The 18,745-nt window shown below is 41.8% G+C and overlaps 1 protein-coding gene across 1 annotated transcript in view; it reads right to left on the reverse strand.

Moving 5' to 3' along the window:
* Window positions 1-5,183, reverse strand: part of slco5a1 (solute carrier organic anion transporter family member 5A1) — a 114,465-nt gene extending 109,282 nt beyond the window's left edge. The window contains exons 1-2 of the mRNA XM_071328785.1: window positions 5,061-5,183; window positions 2,812-4,536 (exon numbers count right to left, since the gene is read on the reverse strand). Coding sequence (XP_071184886.1) covers window positions 2,812-3,826 — 1,015 coding nt within the window. The 5' untranslated portion in view covers window positions 3,827-4,536; window positions 5,061-5,183. The remainder of the gene's footprint in view (window positions 1-2,811; window positions 4,537-5,060) is intronic.
* Between the last annotated feature and the right edge of the window lie 13,562 nt (window positions 5,184-18,745).

The following is an 18,745-nucleotide window of genomic DNA, read 5'->3' on the forward strand; positions in this document are numbered from 1 at the left end:
TTATGGACTATTAGCAGGACAATATACCTTTACCAACACCACTCTGTATTTTGATACTTTGTGGATGGGACCTCCCCATTGGCGTCACTGTCTAGGTCTCCGCATCGCAATGCAAAATGAGCTGCTACAGATAGCCGTGCCGGGCGCCACCGAGAGACCCATGAGGCGGCTTTCGGTTTGAATTTAGAATCTTCCAATCCTCTATATGTAATTATTGGCGGAGAGTCACATCATATTTTTCAATATACTGTAGGCATACCGTAGGCGACATGAGTCTCACTAGTGTTGAGTAATGTGCTGTTAAAGGTGGTGTAGGTCTTATTTATTTAAAGAGCATATTGAAGTTAGAAGCAATAGGATTTGAAGCAATAGCCTACAACTATTTTAGCACCATTTTGCGCTGTTCTGAAACAAGCATGGGGACTGGTCTTGATAAATCAATGATATTTTTATTTTCACTGAATCTTCGTTTGGGTATTGGTTAGACTACAATTATACAATTAGGGTGTAGAAATGTTATGCTCTTTGTGTATCCTTTATTTAACTATTCAAGTCAGTTAAGAACACATTTTTATTTACAAGTACAGCCTACTCCTTCTTCCCCATCTGGGAATTGAACCCCGGTCTCCCACGTGCCTGCACAACACGGAGATTCTTTAGCTAAATAGCCAAGCACTGTATCCTACTCCCGCCCATCACGTTGTACAGTGCCATATTTTCCATTCCATCCCAACGGAAACACCATAATATTAATCAAATTAATTAAGCAACATTTCTTAAAATCAGTCCCATATATTATGTTCTTACAAAAAAAGGTTTTAAATTCTCTAGCACAGCCACTATTGAAGGCTATGAAACACTTCTCAAAGATGTCCTCTGGTGGTCAAACTAGCACTAACTAGCATTAACGGTACCAGTGGTTGGCAATTAAATAACGTGCCATAGAATTCTGCGGCACCATGCAAGCTGTGCTGCAGTACGCTGCAACTTTTAAAGGACGAACCACTGTATGTGTGGTGTACAGAGATGAGGTAGTCATTCAAAAATCATGTTAAACACTATTATTGCACACAGAGTGAGTCCACGCAACTTATTATGTGACTTGTTAAGCACATTTTTACTCCTGAACTTATTTAGGCTTGCCATAACAAAGCGGTTGAATACTTATTGACTCAAGACATTTCAGCTTTTCATTTTTAATTTGTAAACATTTCTAAAAACATAATTCCACTTTAACATTATGGGATATTGTGTGTAGATCAGTGACACAAAATCTCAATTTAATACATTTTAAATTCATGCATTTTAAATGCAGTGGCAGCCATGATTTAGCAGTATAGGGGAAACACTGACGTAACACCCTGTCTCTAAGCCAGTGTTGGGACATTAAGCAGCTGCGCGTGGGGGGTGTTACCCCAGACTGAGGGTTGTCCCCTTTGCCCCAATTACCCAGCTGGGGGGTATGAGCAGACTGCCCTCTAGACCCTGCCCTTAAGAGTCCAACCCACCACTCTGTGTTTACATTATTTATCACATCATTAGTCTGCTCATAATTGACATAATTGTGTACAGACTGCTGACAGCCTGCCTTTGTTAGAGTTCCATGAAGATGTGAGGTGAACTACAGAGGAAAGGCTCTAGTCATAAGGAGACATTGAACCTGGGTTCTACAGGGGGCTAGACTAGTCGAGTAGAGATATGGTAGAGAGATATGGAAGACCATCCCTCACCATAACCTCCACATGTGCCGGTCTAGCCACATTTATAACGGAACCCAATCAGCAAAGCTAATTGAGACTAATTCTGTTAGCGACGGCTAATTGTGTGTCCCCAGAGCTCTGAGAGGAGTGTCTGTTCCCGTCCCTGTTCCTCACCCGACCTCTATGCTAAACAGAACGCATTGGAGAACGTACAATATGAGAACCAGGGTTGGGGTTAATTCCACAAATTAAATTCTAATTAAATTCCCTCTGACTTTAAATTCAATTCAATTTCAATTCCTCAGAATGATTATGTCACTGTACTAGTTATACTGGAAATATAGAAATACAAGTTGAAATTATTATTTTAAAAATCCTGCAGTCAATGTTTTATACTAAGTGCATTAACTCCATTGACTGGGAAATGTACACATATTGAATTCTAATTCAATTCAATTCCAAAGATGAAATGTTTTTACAATTCCGATACAAAAACTTGAATTCCAATTCAATTCCAATCCCATAACCTGAAGATTGTTGAAATTCGATTTTTTAATTCGACCTTAAATAATTCCACTGCACCCCCTCCCCCAAAAAAGTATTTTGTGAACTAACACTTGCACTTTACTTTTCTTCCCGCTAACTAGCTCTAACTTTGCTGATAGCTACTTTATTGAGGAAAAATGTACATATTACGACTGTGATATGGTTCTCCCAACCTAGCATTCTTAAGACGAATGCACTAACTAAGTCACTCTGGATAAGGGTGTCTGCTAAATGACTCAAATGTCAATGTTAATGTAAACATAAATTCTCCACTTCATGAGTGAATTCAAGAATTTCTAATTAAATTGGAATTGACCCCAACTCTGATGAGAACATATGACAGCACTATCAGAACTTGCCGTGAACCTCATGATCCGCGAATTCCACTTTCCAGGGATATATATACTGTATTGTATGCAATACTAATACAAACGTTTGATAACACCTGAAACAGTCAGTAGCCCAGTTTACTCAGCAAAGGGCGCCAGTAAAACTTTCTCACCTCAGCTTGGTAGAAATGAGGTTGTTATAACAGATATATAACGATTAATCAAAGGCGTCTTACCGAGGTAGAGGGAGGCATTCTCCTTCTTGACGTTGTCGTCCAGGTAGGTGGGTCCCAGGGTATAGATGGGCGTCGACCCCATACCCACCAGGATCTGTGCACAGATAAATAGCGCCACGTACAGGTTGTGTTCGTTACCCTCCTGGTCTCGGGGGCACGACGCCACGTCCAAGGCATCCCGCCCGCTGCCGTTCCCGCTCTGGCACAGACCCTCGTGGCCCGTGGATGAGTTGAGCTCCTGGATCTGGTAGGGTGGTGAGATGAAGTGTGGCAAGGAGAACAGAGCCGCCCCTACGGCTATGAACACCCCTCCTACCGCCAGCCAACGCGGCCTCTGACCCCTGCCCCCAAAGTAGGAGATGAAGACGACGACGAAGAGAGAGCCGATGTCAAAGCAGCTGACAAGAAGGCCGGACTCGGAGCTGCGGAGGCTGTAACGCTTCTCGATGGTGGTGATGACGCTACTCAGGTAGCCCGATACCATCAGCGACTGGATGAACGTCAGGTAGCACATGCAGAACAGGAAGCAGCGCGAGTCGGCCAGGATGGCTTGCACATACTTCCTGGCGGGGATACGGAGGAAGCGGGTTAAAGAGAAGCCTAGTTTCTTATCCCTGGCCCCAGTGGCCATGGAGCTTCTCAGCCCCACCAGGCTGGAGGCCGAGGGGGACTGGAGCGTGAAGTCTGTCAGAGAGGAGGGAGACTCTGCCTGGCTAGAGTCAGGGTCAGTGGGGGTTTGGGGATGGAGCTGGAGCTGGAGCTGGCTGCTGTGGTGCTCGGTGGCTGCTGTGGCCATGGAGGTTTGGGTGGTTTGGACCAGACGTGGTTCCCCCAGCAGAGGCTCATCACAGCCTGACAGACAGGGCCCATTCAGGATGGGGAGACTCTTGGACTTGAAGCAGCTCCCTGTATCATGGGTCATGTACTGATACTGGTTCTGGAACTGTAGGACCTCACGGACCTCCAGGGAATCTGATAGGTCGGAGCCCATCTCGTCGTTGTCTGATAACATCATTGTGTTTGTTGGGCTACTGAAGATAACTAAGGCTTGAGTATCACTGTATCTCAGTTTAGCTTATTTGGATCCCCATTAGCTGTTGCTCTGGCAGCAACTACTCTTTCTGGTGGCTAGTGTCTCAGAGTGGATAGCTAGAGCCACATTAGCACACAGTACTAGTGTGACTACTACTACTTTTGGGCAGACAGCAGTAGAAAGTACACTGCCCTGACAGTAGATATGGAGACATGTGTTGGTGCCGGTGGGACTCTCTAGCAATGGACATGATTCAGCTGCATTGCTGTTTGCACTTAGCAGAGCAATGCTGCTTTGCTTTTATCACAAACATACTATGTATGCTCCTCACTTGGGCTACAATAAATAAATACAAATATCTCACAAACAACTAACCAATACAGACAGCGCTATCTGGGTTGGATAGAAAAACAAAACGTTTTTCAACTGTGTGATTCCAGCGAGCCAGACCGACCGTTATTTCTATGGAGTAATTCTGTTGACAGGCAACACGCAAGCAAAACACTAAGGGAACTATGTAAGCTATCTGAGATGTTTGGATTTGGAGACGATAATAGGTCCTTTGTATAGTTTTTTTTTTTTTTCAATCCTGTTTTTCTGGTCAGTGGTGATTTGATAGCTCTTTGTTTCGTTGTCACTGCATGAAGTCCTCGTAGGAAGCTTGTTTCACTCTCAAACAGCTGAGCAGAATCCTACAGAGAAATGACAGTGGAGACAATTTATCACAAAAGCATTCACCTGACAGCACTTTGTGACATCAGCTGATGTAAGAAGGGCTTTATAAATACATTTGATTGATTGACAAATAGGCTATTCTCAATGTATACAAGGTTGTTACATTTGTTACATATCCATCGTGGTTCGTCTTTCCTATATCCTACTGGCAACATTGTGTCATTTTACAAACAAGTCATACGATATAGGTTACATATTCGATGAATAACGGTCAACAAGAAACAGTAATTTCTTACAAAATAAATCAACATAATTGAGCCGAAAGTAAAACCTGCCATAGCAAATCTCCCGTTCTGTCAAGCGATGAATTCAGAGAACAATGAAAAACACCACTGGTTACCCTTTCAGAAAATATAGGCTACATGATTCATGTAACTATCCCGACATACAACTGTAACCGTTCTTGAACCTAACTATTATGTTGACACCAAACTTCCAGACAATGTAAAGAGAAAAGCGACCGTAAGATGCCATCGTTTACCGTATTGAGGCTCGAAACCTCGCGCAGGACCCAGAGACGGAAGTAGGCTGTTGTCTCCGACGCTGCCACTCAGTGAATGAGATTGTGGATGGTGTGGGGGAATAGTCTAATGTGAAGGGGCGAATTATTTTTCACACAAGCGACCGGGATTTGTAGTCCTTCCATCGCCATGCTCTCCCTTAATTTCCCTTACGTTCTCTCCAAACATGAGAAACAAGTGGTGATTGTCTGCTCTAGCCTACTCTGATTGTCGTGAAAACGACACACGGAGCGTCAGAAAATATGGTGTATGTTTCGCTATAAATGTAATCGATTATGTGGACTGTGAGACACAAAGTTCCAAAATTATTGGTCAGCCGCTCAGCTCATTCAGAACACAGCGTTGCAATCGACAGCTGGGACCCTCGTTGACCCCACCGGGGATTGACTGCGGGAATGAATTGGCTATTTGCACAATCGCCTCTATTCTTGAAAGAACCCCTTACTGCATGCAGCCACTTATCCAGAAGCTGCATGGCATTTGAATTAAAAGTAAGGAATACTTTCAATTCAAATGCAGCTTGTAAACTCAATGTATGTGAATTAATTGTAAAGCCTTGCGTTTGTTGTTTGCTGCTGTAGTTTTCTCCATATAAATCAAGTATGTTTTCTAGCATAATGTTCTCTATAAGGGAAACGTATTTAAATAGCCTATGTTTTATTCAATATCGTATTAGCTTTGTTATTAATTAGCCTACATAGGTAAACACATTGGAGCTATGTGAATAAACTGTAAATAAAGCATTAATATAACTATTAGCCCCCACCTTCAAATAACCTAGAGCAGTGGTACTCTGTTAAAAACCCTGTAAAGATTTGCCATGAATTTGACAGTATCTTAAAGGCAGCTCTGTGGCAAGTACAATTCTGTATGTCATATTACAGTACACCTACTATAATCAGGGGTGTCATGCACACCAGACATCTGAGGGGGCACAAAGTATGTGAGGATGGCTGGGGGGGTGGTCCGGAGAGGGGCTTGCATATCCAAGCATCTCTGTTATTATCTATGCATAGTCACTTTAATAACTCTACCTACAGTTGAAGTCGGAGGTTTACATACACTTAGATTGGAGTCATTAAAACTAGTTTTTCAATCACTCCACAAATTTCTTATTAACAAACTATAGTTTTGGCAAGTCAGTTAGGACATCTACTTTGTGCATGACACAAGTCATTTTTCCAAAAATTGTTTACAGGCAGATTACTTCACTTATAATTCACTGTATCACAATTCCAGTGGGTCAGAAGTTTACATACACTAAATTGACTGTGCCTTTAAACATCTTGGAAAATTCCAGAAAATGATGTCATGGCTTTTAGAAGCTTCTGATAGGCTATTTGACATCATTTGAGTCAATTGGAGGTGTAGCTGTGGATGTATTTCAAGGCCTACCTTCAAACTCAGTGCCTCTTTGCTTGACATCATGGGAAAATCAAAGGAAATCATCCAAGACCTCAGAATATTTTCTTTAGACCTCCACAAGTCTGGTTCATCCTTGGGAGCAATTTCCAAACGCCAATCTGTACAAACAATAGTACGCAAGTATAAACACCATAGGACCACGCAGCTGTCATACCGCTCAGGAAGGAGACACGTTTTTTCTCCTAGAGATTAACGTACTTTGGTGCGAAAAATGCAAATCAATCCCAGAACAACAGCAAAGGACCTTGTGAAGATGCTGGAGGAAACGGGCACAAAAGTATCTATATCCACAATAAAACAAGTCCTATATCGACATAACCTGAAAGGCCGCTCAGCAAGAAAGAAGCCACTGCTCCAAAACCGCTATAAAAGAGCCAGACTGGTCGCAAATGGGTCTTCCAAATGGACAATGACACCAAGCATAATTCCTAAATTGTGGCAAAATGGCTTAAGGACAAAGTCATGGTATTGGAGTGGCCATCACAAAGCCCTGACCTAAATCCTATAGAAAATTTGTGGGCAGAACTGAAATAGCGTGTGCGAGCACGGAGGCCTACAAACCCGCTCAGTTACACCAGCTCTGTCAGGAGGAATGGGCCAAAATTCACCCAACTAGGAAGCTTGTAGAAGGCTACTCAGAACGTTTGACCCAAGTTAAACAATTGAAAGGCAATGCTACCAAATACTAATTGAGTGTATGTAAACTTCTGACCTACTGGGAATGTGATGAAAGAAATAAAAACTGAAATTAATCATTCTCTCTACTATTATTCTGACATTTCACATTCTTAAAATTAAGTGGTGATCCTAACTGACTGGGATTTTACTAGGATTAAATGTCAGGAATTGTGAAAAACTGAATTTAAATGTATTTGGCTAAGGTGTATGTAAACTTCCGACTTCAACTGTGCATGTACATATTACCTCAATTACCTCGACACTGGTGCCCGGGCACATTGACTCTGTACCTGTACCCCCTGTATATAGCCCCGCTGTTGTTATTTACTGCTGCTTTTTAATTACTTGTTTTTCTTATCGCCTACTTTTTTTAAACATATTTTCTTAAAACTCCATTGTTGGTTACGGGCTTGTAAGTAAGCTTTTCAATGTAAGGTTAGATGTTGTATTTGGCGCATGTTACAAATCAAATTTGATTTGGACCTCTTGAGCTGTCTTTATCCTCCTGACTGGTGGTTCTTTTTTTTAAAGAAACTAAATATGCTTCTCTGCATCTCTGCTAAAATCTAGGTAAAAGATTTAAAGGAATGTGAGTCTTATTCAGTACACTTAGTTATTGCCTGCTTGCTTTGCTAAAGTCTACCAACCTTGCCAGCAGGAATGACAGCTAAGATAACCATTAGTCATGGTTGGCTAATGGCTAACCAGCATAGCCGTCTCCTCCTCTCTCCTCCCTCCTCTCCTCCTTCCTGTGGTCACTCGCTCCCAGTCACGGTTGGCTAATGGTTAACCATCATAGCCGTCTCCTCGTCCTCTCTCGTCTTCTATATTCATCGCATGTGACAAATAGTATTTGATTTGATTTGGACCTCTTGAGCTGTCTTTATCCTCCTGACTGGTGGTTCTTTTTTTAAAGAAACTAAATGTGCTTTTCTGCATCTCTGCTAAAATCTAGGTAAAAGATTTAAAGGAATGTGAGTCTTATTCAATACACTTAGTTTTTGCTTGCTTTTCTAAAGTCTACCAACCTTGCCAGCAGGAATGACAGCTAAGATACAGGTAACTGCCAAAATAATGGAAACACGAGTAAATGAGGGATACAAAGTATATTGAAAGCAGGTGCTTCCAAACATGGTTCCCGAGTTAATTAAGAAATTAACATCCAATCATGCTTAGGGTCATGTATAAAATGCTGGGCAGGCCATTATTTCTAAGGTCTTCGAAAGACAAGTTAACAAAAAGATCGCCGACCATTTCGAATCCCACCGTACCTTCTCCGTTATGCAATCTGGTTTCCGAGCTGGTCATGGGTGCACCTCAGCCACGCTCAAGGTCCTAAACGATATCATAACCGACATGGATAAGAGACAATACTGTGCAGCTGTATTCATCGACCTGGCCAAGGCTTTCGACTCTGTCAATCACCACATTCTTATTGGCAGACTCAACCGCCTTGGTTTCGCCTTGGTTTCTCAAATGACTGCCTCGTCTGGTTCACCAACTACTTCTCAGACAGAGTTCAGTGTGCCAAATCAGAGGGCCTGTTGTCTAGACCTCTGGCAGTCTCTATGGGGGTGCCACAGGGTTCAATTCTCGGGCCGACTCTTTTCTCTGTATACATCAATGATGTCGCTCTTGCTGCTGATGATTCTCTGATCCACCTCTACGCAGACGACACCATTCTGTATACTTCTGGCCCTTCTTTGGACACCGTGTTAACTAACCTCCAGACGAGCAAGCAAAACTAAATGCATGCTCTTCAACCGATCGCTGCCCACACCTGTCCGCCCGTCCAGCATCACTACTCTGGATGGTTCTGACCTAGAATATGTGGACAACTACAAATACCTAAGTGTCTGGTTAGACTGTAAACTCTCCTTCCAGACTCACATTAAGCATCTCCAATCCAAAATGACATCTAGAATCAGCTTCCTATTTCGCAACAAAGCATCCTTCACTCATGCTGCCAAACATATCCTAGTAAAACTGACTATCCTACCGATCCTTGACTTTGGCGATGTTATTTACAAAATAGCCTCCAACACTTTACTCAGTAAATTGGATGCAGTCTATCACAATGCCATCCGTTTTGTCACCAAAGCCCCATATACTACCCACCACTGCGACCTGTATGCTCTCGTTGGCTGGCCCTCGCTTCATATTCGTCCAGGTCATGTATAAGTCTTTGCTAGGTAAAGCCCCGCCTTATCTCAGCTCACCTGTCACCATAGCAGCACCCACCCGTAGCACGCGCTCCAGCAGGTATATTTCATTGGTCACCCCCAAAGCCAATTCCTCCTTTGGCTGCCTTTCCTTCCAGTTCTCTGCTGCTAATGACTGGAACGAACTGCAAAAATCTCTGAAGCTGGAGACTCATATCTCCCTCACTAACTTCAAGCACCAGCTGTCAGAGCAGCTCACAGATCACTGCACCTGTACATAGCCCATCTGTAAACAGCCCATCTGTAAATTGCCCATCCAACTACCTCGTCCCCATACTGTTATTTATTTTATTTATTTTGCTCCTTTGCACCCCAGTATCTCTACTTGCACACTCATCATCTGCAGATCTATCACTCTAGTTTTCAATTGCTATATTGTAATTATTTCACCACTATGGCCTATTTATTGCCTTACCTCCCTTATCCTACCTCATTTGCACACACTGTATATAGACTTTTTTTCTATTGTGTTATTGACTGTATGTTTGTTTATTCCATGTGTAACTCTGTGTTGTTGTTTGTGTCGCACTGCTTTGATTTATCTTGGCCAGGTCGCAGTTGTAAATGAGAACTTGTTCTCAACTAGGCTACCTGGTAAAATAAAGGTGAAAAAAAATAAACAAATAAATGACAATGCCCCCGTCCACAGGGCATGAGCGATCACTGAATGGTTTGATAAGCATGAAAACGATGTAAGCCATATGCCATGACATCAGTCACCAGACCTCAACCAAATTGAAGACTTATGGGAGAATCTGGATTGTCGCCAAACAAAATGTTTTCCACCACCACCAACAAAAAGAAGAAGAATTTGAAGAATTGTGGAAGAATTGTATCGCATCCTTCCAATAGAGTTCCAGACACTTGTAGAATCTATGCCAAGGTGCATTGAAGCTGTTCTGGCTTGTGGTGGCCCAACGCCCTATTAAAACACTTTGTTTCCTTTATTTTGCCAGTTACCTGTAGTTAGACAAGCTAGCTACTCTATCTTGATAGCCTGAAATGGCTTCTTGGTAGCTAGTTATGAGGTTGGACGATTGGGAATCTATCTGGGCTAGCTAAAGCCTACTTCATAAAATTGCTAGGTGGCTAGTAGTATTAAAGAGAAACAACAACAACAACAATTGTTCAAAAAATTTTAACAGGAGAAATCTGAAGGGGCACGTGCCCCTGTGGCATGGTTGCATGTTCGAATCACATCACGGACATCTTCAGCATTTTAGCTAATTAGGAAGTTTACAACTACTTACTACTACTTTTTTAGCTACTTTAAATACTTAGCATGTTAGCTTACCTTTCCCCTAACCTTAACCCCTAACTCCTAACCTTAACCTTAACCCCTAACCCTAATCCCTAGGCTAGCTTACATTTCCTAGTTCCCTCCTCTCTATCCCTGTTTATAAAGCCTTGAGGTTTCATCTCCTCTGCTCCTTCTCTGTCAGTGTGTATTGATTAGCAGGCTGTGGGCTGAGACAGAGATAGAAGACCATTGTTCAGTGATGAAAGAGATTTGTCCCAAATGGCACCACATTCCCCAACGTTACTGTATATAGGTTGCCGTTTGGGATGCTGCCATAGGCGTTCCATGATGGTGTGTGTCTGTGTTTTCCATGGAGAAGGCCTGCCTGTCTGTCGATGGGCGATGATGGTCCTTATTGATCCTCTTATTGAGTTTTGGGAGTCAATCAGTGTTCAGGAAGGCTGCCTGAATGGGTCCTAAGATGTGTACCAAATGGCACCCTATTCCCTATATAGTACACTCCTTTTCACCAGAGCTTTATGGTCAAAGGTAGTGCACTATATCGGGAATATGGTGCCATTTTGGGTGCAGTTCTATTGAGGAGCTAGTCTAGTGTGTGGTTGTCAGGTTTCACTATACTGCAGATTGAAATATGGGATATAGAGAGAATCTCATGCAGAATAGAATGACAAGGCCTCTCCCATTTTATGTCTGCAATTTATGTTCTGCATCCCAAATGGTTCCCTATTCCCTACATTATGCACTACCTTTGAGAAAGTAGAATACATTTATCCTAGCCTGGTAATGCAGACTGACCGCTGCACTCACGTTGTTTTGTGAAACAGAAGGTGAGCTATCAAGACCAAGCTGATTCCGCCAGGCTACATTCCTGCTGGATAGACTAGAGGACCATCTCTTTCTGCAATGTTGTTATTAATTGCTTTGCATTGTGTGTAACAATTTGCAGTGTCTAATTTCAGATAGCATCCATCCATCCCCAAACCGGCTGGACTGGTTAATCATTAGCCAACTGGGAGGGAGGGACCACAGGAAGAAGGAGAGGAGGGAGGAGGATGGAGAAGAGGAGGAGGAGGGAGAAGAAAGGAGGAGACGATGGCTATGCTGGTTAACCATTAGCCAACCATGACTGGGAGCGAGGGATCACAGGAAGGAGGAGAGGAGAAGGAGGGAGGAGAGGGAAGAAAGAGAAAGGAAAGAGGAGGAAACGGCCACCTACACCACGTTGTCCCAGGAAATAAATTAATAACATTGTGGAAAGGCATCCATCCCTCCGATACAGCCATGACTAGCAAGTTCAGAGCAGCATGGAACAAGATCAGATCGGAATGAGTGACTAAATCTGTGTAGCCACTTATTGATAAGGGTAATCTCCAGCAGATATTTTTCTTTGTCTCTGTCTGTAGCATAGCACATGTGGTCAGCATGATTCACTGTAGTAGCATAATATATAGCCTTATATACAGGCTAGCATACAAATGTATTAATATAGACCTATGTATTAGTTTATCATTTAAACATATCTCTTTCTTCACGGTTTCCTTATTGCACAATTCACTAAACTCCACTGGCATCTCCACTGGCCTCTCTCCCTTCCCTACTTTCTATTCCCTCCTCGCTCTCTTTCCTCCTCTCTCTCTCTATTCCTCTTACAGCTCTTGATTGAGTAGCCTAAAACAATGAGAGTCCAAGGAATAGCAACAGTTTGGTCACTAATGTTCAGCAATTTTTTAATACTAATATAAGCCTGTTTGAGGAGAGAAGTAAGCTACCTTGCTCAGCAACCTGGACTCAGGGGTAGAAGTAACATAGTAAATGTAAATCCTCCTCTCCTGTGGATGTCCATCATCCATTTCGTATGATATGTAAAGAATTGCAATTCATACAATATGTTACGAATTTGCAATATTTACGATATGTTACGAATTCCAATTTGTTGTGGCTAACGTTACCTAGATGGCTAGGTGGCTAACGTTAGTAAGGTTGTTTTTAGGGAAATACTAAGGTTGCTATTAGAGGAAGTATTTAGTGTGTGTGTGTGTATATGTGTATGCGTGCTTGTGTGAAGGTCAGCCATAGCTTTAGTCTCTGGTGGCAAGGGACAGCTGCTATACAGAGTGCTTAACCAAGGGCATCGTTAGAGATCACAAAGATTTCAAGTTCCTGGGCTGTGATTGGCAACATCTAGTGATTGCAACCAAAGCCCCTGGCGGCCATCTTTAGGGGCCAACAGAGCCCTGTTCACACTAATAGTAGAGGAGGCAAAGTTATGCTTTTTTAAAGCTCAATAAAAATCTCATGATTTAAAGATGGTTCTCTTATCCAATACAATAACTTTGAGTAACTCAGCTAAAAGCAAGATACACAAAGTGTTGTTAGTCCTGAAATCAGATGACAAATTTTACAAATCGAGGTGCAATCACAGGCAATTGACAATTAAAGTGGAACTTAAATTAAATGTATCTTTGTGTAGGAGAATGTATTATAATTGACTGTTAACGTACAGTATTGCCAACCTAAACAGAGGGCTCTGTCCTCTCCTGGTTGGTTTTATCAATCCCACACACACAGGCCAGCAGTTCACCCACTGTTACGGACTCTGGGCTTATACACTCTGGATGTCCCAATCCATTGATGACGTCAAAACCCTTCCGTTCAGACAGATATGATCTAGATTACTGTAAGGCCTTAGTGACTTTAGCTTTATTACAAGGTGAATAATAGATCAAACTAATCCAATCAATTACTTGGACTTATTGAACCCATTACTGAAATGTTTGTTCCAGTTTGGATGGTTTAGGTAGTCTCCTATCTTTGTCTTCCCAACCCGACAGTCATTCTGAATGTAGGTTGCGGTGGAATAAAATGTCAGAATGTTGGATATCCCCACTTTGGCTGGAATCCAATAGGAATTACACATCACGTTGCAAACCAGCATAATGTGATTTGTATGCCTGATGTGGCCTGTAAACCATGTGTTTCAGGACACGGTATTAGGGTAAAACTGGTGATGGGGAAACAAAGTTTCCCGAGGCATTGAAGTTTCCAGCCAATTGTGTTGTAACGAACGTGGTCGGGAGAAGGAGAGGAGGACCAAGGTGCAGCGTGGTAAGTGTTCATTATTTTAATAAACAACTGAACACTGAACAAAACAACAAAAACGACAAACGAACAGTCCTGCAAGGTGACGAAAAACACTAAACAGAAAATAACCATCCACAGACAAAAGTGGGAAAACAGGCTACCTAAGTATGGCTCTCAATCAGAGACAACAATAGACAGCTGCCTCTGATTGAGAACCATACCAGGCCAAACACATAGAAATAGAAAACCTAGACCTACAACATAGAATACCCACCCACATCACACCCTGACCAAACTAAAAATAGAAACATAAAAAAGCAATCTACTGTCAGGGCGTGACGTGTCAAAAATAGGTTCATTACTCAAGGCTTTGATCAATACAGTGTACACTAGTGGCACCTGCTGGTCAAAATAATTTAGGGTAGCTAAATTATTATAGATGACGTCCCACACTCCATAGCTCGTGCACAGCATAGCCTTTTTGTCTTCTACCAAACCAATGCCAAAATAATCAGGTGGTTGTTCGACGAAACGAAGCTTCAGACGTCATTGATCAAGTGTTTCTGATAAAGTGATACAAGCATCGGCACAGTGCTTCGACTTTGAAGTACACTGCTTAGCGATTTTGTTTAATGATAACATACTCACTTAGAATCTCACTTGGTCAAGGCCACAGGTTTGAAAATTGATGAATACAAGATCTCTGTCACTAACAAATACAGTAATAGGTGAGTCACCTCAGGCCTTCTAATCCATGATATTACATTTGACTGGGTATTGTCTATTGAAGAAAACATTCAGAAATTCTTGTTGAACCTTAGATCTAAAACAGTAGATATCTTGGCTCCATATGTGATCAGGGGCTCTATTTTCGGCTGGCGTTAAGGCGGTGCTAGTGACAAACGCACGTTAGTTTGCATTTTCAACATGTATAATCTGGCTCACTGGCATTTTCCAGTACTAACGCCACGTTCACCAATTTACCTGTCTTACATCAGCTCGTTTGCGCTCAGATGGGCGGGTGAAAATATTTGAGGTGTGTCCTTAAAAACACGATCCAAAATCCTAATTTCAGGCAGCGCCGAAGGAGATATTTAAGACCAACCAAAAGCTGGTTTTAGAGGCAAAGCAGTTGGTTATGGCATGTATTTTGACGGCGGAAATGCAGCCTATCAACCCGTGACGCACGCTGCGCATAGAACAATAGTAGCCCAATGTGCTTTTGGTGCCTGTATACGTTGTATTTAGAAACATAAAAAACGAATGTGTTTTCCGCATTTTGTTTTATTTGATTAAAAACCAAGCATAGTCTCCCCTCCTCTCAATGAAGGCTTTTTTGTCTGCCTAATGTAATCATTGTCAAAACTGTCATTAAAGGGTTTGGCTCCTGAGACCGCTCAGAAATAAATCTTAATTAATATAGCTTTATTCAAATATAAAGTTTGAGAGGAGTAAAACAATTAGCTGACATTCCTTTTTTATCTATGCATTAGACAGTAGGCAAGCCCACATTATTGTAAGCATTTAGGTCCCGTTTTGGACGTGCGTAAAACCCCCTCCATAATTTAGGCTACGTGTCCATGCCCATCATGAAACGAGAGATGAGTACCTCGTATTTAGAAGTTAACTGTAACCTGTAGAAATGACTTGTTTTTCGTTCAATTTTATTGCAACCAAACTGCGGTTTTATGGTGACAACGTCCGTGGCTCGCTTGTAATGGAACTTCTGGAGATGTGTGAATGTGATCTGATCTGTAAAATGGTTCCGATTATGTTCATAAAACATAGGCCTATTTGGCGGCAGTATAACAGTGAGTGGACATTCTCCCTTTCTATTTATATTGGATATTTGTTCAGCTACTGTGAAAAGTTTGGATGTGCGTAAAACCCTCCATGGTATGCGTTGTTTTAATATTATATGCCCCACTGGGAGAAATTACGGCGAATGTAAGTGTGACAAATCCAATTAGAACAAGTTGTTTTGTTTCGAATTTGATTCAAATTATTCGTTCAATTTTCAGGCCTTGTCAATAATTAATTGAATCTTGCTTATTGACTATGTTTGTGGCATGTCCATGCTCAGCCATAATGCAATTTACAGTAGGCAGAACCCCTATATCAGTGTGAATGCTATTGAAGTCATGCAATTACTTAGAACAATGTAGACTGCAAATGGGTTCAAGCTAACGTATTTAGCAAAGTTAAGTCTAGATTTAGTTATTTCGTTTCTGTAAGCCATTTAACTAACTATAACGGACTAACATTGGAATTGGAGTTGATTCCAAAGCAAAACATAAAAGACTATACAACTTGAAGCAACCACATATTTCGCAATGTAGCATGTTCTGATTGGCCAGTGACTTGTTTAGAGAAACCTATACAAACTGCTCTGTGGCTTCATGAATACATGAACCTTTAGAGAATGTAACTCATGCTTTCCTCTAAGGAGGTCTTTAAGGGTTGTATGTGTATCTAGGTTTACATCCCAAATTGCACCCTATCCACTAATAGTGCACCCTACGTGCCCTGGTCATAAGTAGTGCACTATATAGGGAATAGGGTGCCATTTGGGACTTAACCACCGGATTGGTATGGTATTGGTTTCGGTAGAAGATAAAAAGGCTACTCTGCGCAAGCGCTAAAGTGTGTGGGACAGTCATCTATATTAATTTGGCAGCTCTAAATTAATTTAAACAGCAGGTGCCACTAGTGTACACTGTGTTGATCAAAGCCTTGAGTAATGAACCTATTTTCTACACAACTGGCTGGAACATATCAATGCTGAAGGAGCTTAGTTTCCCCATCACTACATTTTACAGTAACTTAAAGGAAGCCGGGATGCCAGGAATAGAAGATTTCTGATGATAATTAAACATGTAAAAATACTTCACAATCAAAAGCCATTCTCTGCTGTGAGCACATTTGGGACTCAGGCCTTCCTGAGATTTGAACTCCCGACCTCTTGTTTGGCAGCAAAATGTCCTTCCTGCCACACCATCAGGTAAATGGATTAACTCACATTAAGTTGACAGTGTATTTAAAGCACACTGGACTCCTCTAATACGTCCCTGAGTGTAGAGCTCCGGTCACAGACAGAAGCTTCCAGATCAACAGACTGGCCACTGTGCATGACTAGGAACATGGCGGACCAGTTGAAACTGGAGAAGAGCAGAAAGGAGAATACCAAAGCACAAAAGACTACAGACGAGAGAAACGCATTCAAACCTGTGAGATGCACAGGACGACCCAAAGACAGAAGTGAGTAAGATGAGAAGTGTCTAGATATCTTATATGCACCCAGGGTCAGAATACCAATACAATGACTATAAAGATCCCAACAGCATGTTAGGTTGTATTAAAGATCCCAACAGCATGTTAGATTGTATTAACTGGGAAGGCATCGAGAAAAGCATTGCATGTAAACTCTATGAATTACAAGCGTCTACGGAAACGTTTGAGGAAGAATCTATGGAAGAACTTGTACTCCCTCATTGTGACATTTCACTGTGGTCGTGGGTCGCACTGGGGTACAGATGTAAAAATCCTAATCTGCTGTTGGCGCCCATTCAAATTAGCCCATGGTCGCCTTGTTAAATCCCTTTCATTCTCTTAAAGGTCATGCTTAACAGTCATTCTGATTCCCATGCAAAATATCCTTTTGAGTGACTAAAATATCACCCATAATATTTGTTTTAGAAAGAAATGATCAACATTTTAGAAAAAGTACATTTTCTCTCATGGCTAACTACCAGGAAGTTTGAAAAGACAGGCTGAGTGGGCGGGGAGCTTATATTCATAAGCTTGCCTTGACTGACAGCTCTTTGAAATGCCTGTCAGGAAACTTGGATGCAGTAAGCAGTGTTGCAGTAAAATCCTCTCAAGCGAATTTGGTCATACACAAAGCGACTTAAACATTGAAATTGCATCAAGGATGTCAATTTCCTTTTAAACATATGTACATCTCCCGTTTGGCATATCTGTTGTGATGTGGGTCACGCAGCACTGACGGATGTGTTGACTTGACAACTGCGTCAGAGTTTTGAATGACCCTTCCCCTCTTTTGTTCCATGCTGGCTGAAGACCTAGCTTGCCAGTAACTAGCTAACACCAGACACAGATGTAAGGGGAAATATATAAGTATCTTTGCCATGGATGAATAGGGTAAACTTTTAATTATATTTGCTGACACCCTACAGTCAAAATCTGCCACCAGTAGAGTAGCTATCTAGCTATAGAAATCACACCTCTCTGTAAACACGCCTTCTGGTTACAAGGCGGTACTTATTTAAATTAGTTAAGAGAATATCATGTTACCATTGGTGTATTTAAATGAGAGGTAGGGTGATAAGAACAAATTCTTATTTACAATGACGGCCTACCAAAAGGTAAAAAGGCCTCCTCTTTAAAATAAAATAAAAAATATAGGACAAAACACACATCACCACCTGAGACACCACAACACTATATAAAAAGAGACCTAAGACAACATAGCATGGCAGCAACACATGAAAACACAACATGGCAGCAGCACAACATGACAACAACATGGTAGCAACACAACATGGCAGCAGCACGACATGGTAGCAGCACAAAACATGGTACAAACATTATTGGGCACAGACAAGAGCATAAAGCAAGAAGATAGACACAACAATACATCACATGAAGCAGCCACAACTGTCAGTAAGCGTGTCCATGATTGAGTCTTTGAAAGAAGAGATGGAGATAAAACGGTCCAGTTTGAGTGTTTTTTGCAGCTCGTTCCAGTCGCTAGCTGCAGCGAACTGAAAAGAGGAGCGACCCAGGGATGTGGGGTAGGGGACCAGTAACTTTATGATTAAACTTTTATCAATGTAGAAGCAACCGTCATTTTTCATACTTTTTAGGACTTTGTCAAGCAACTAGCTACACACACAAAATAAAACAATCTATTATGATTTCTGTGTTATTAAAGAGGGCATTAAATATAATCTCTCTT

The sequence above is a fragment of the Salvelinus alpinus genome, chromosome 10 (assembly GCF_045679555.1).
Source record: "Salvelinus alpinus chromosome 10, SLU_Salpinus.1, whole genome shotgun sequence".
In the NCBI taxonomy this organism is placed as follows: domain Eukaryota; kingdom Metazoa; phylum Chordata; class Actinopteri; order Salmoniformes; family Salmonidae; genus Salvelinus; species Salvelinus alpinus.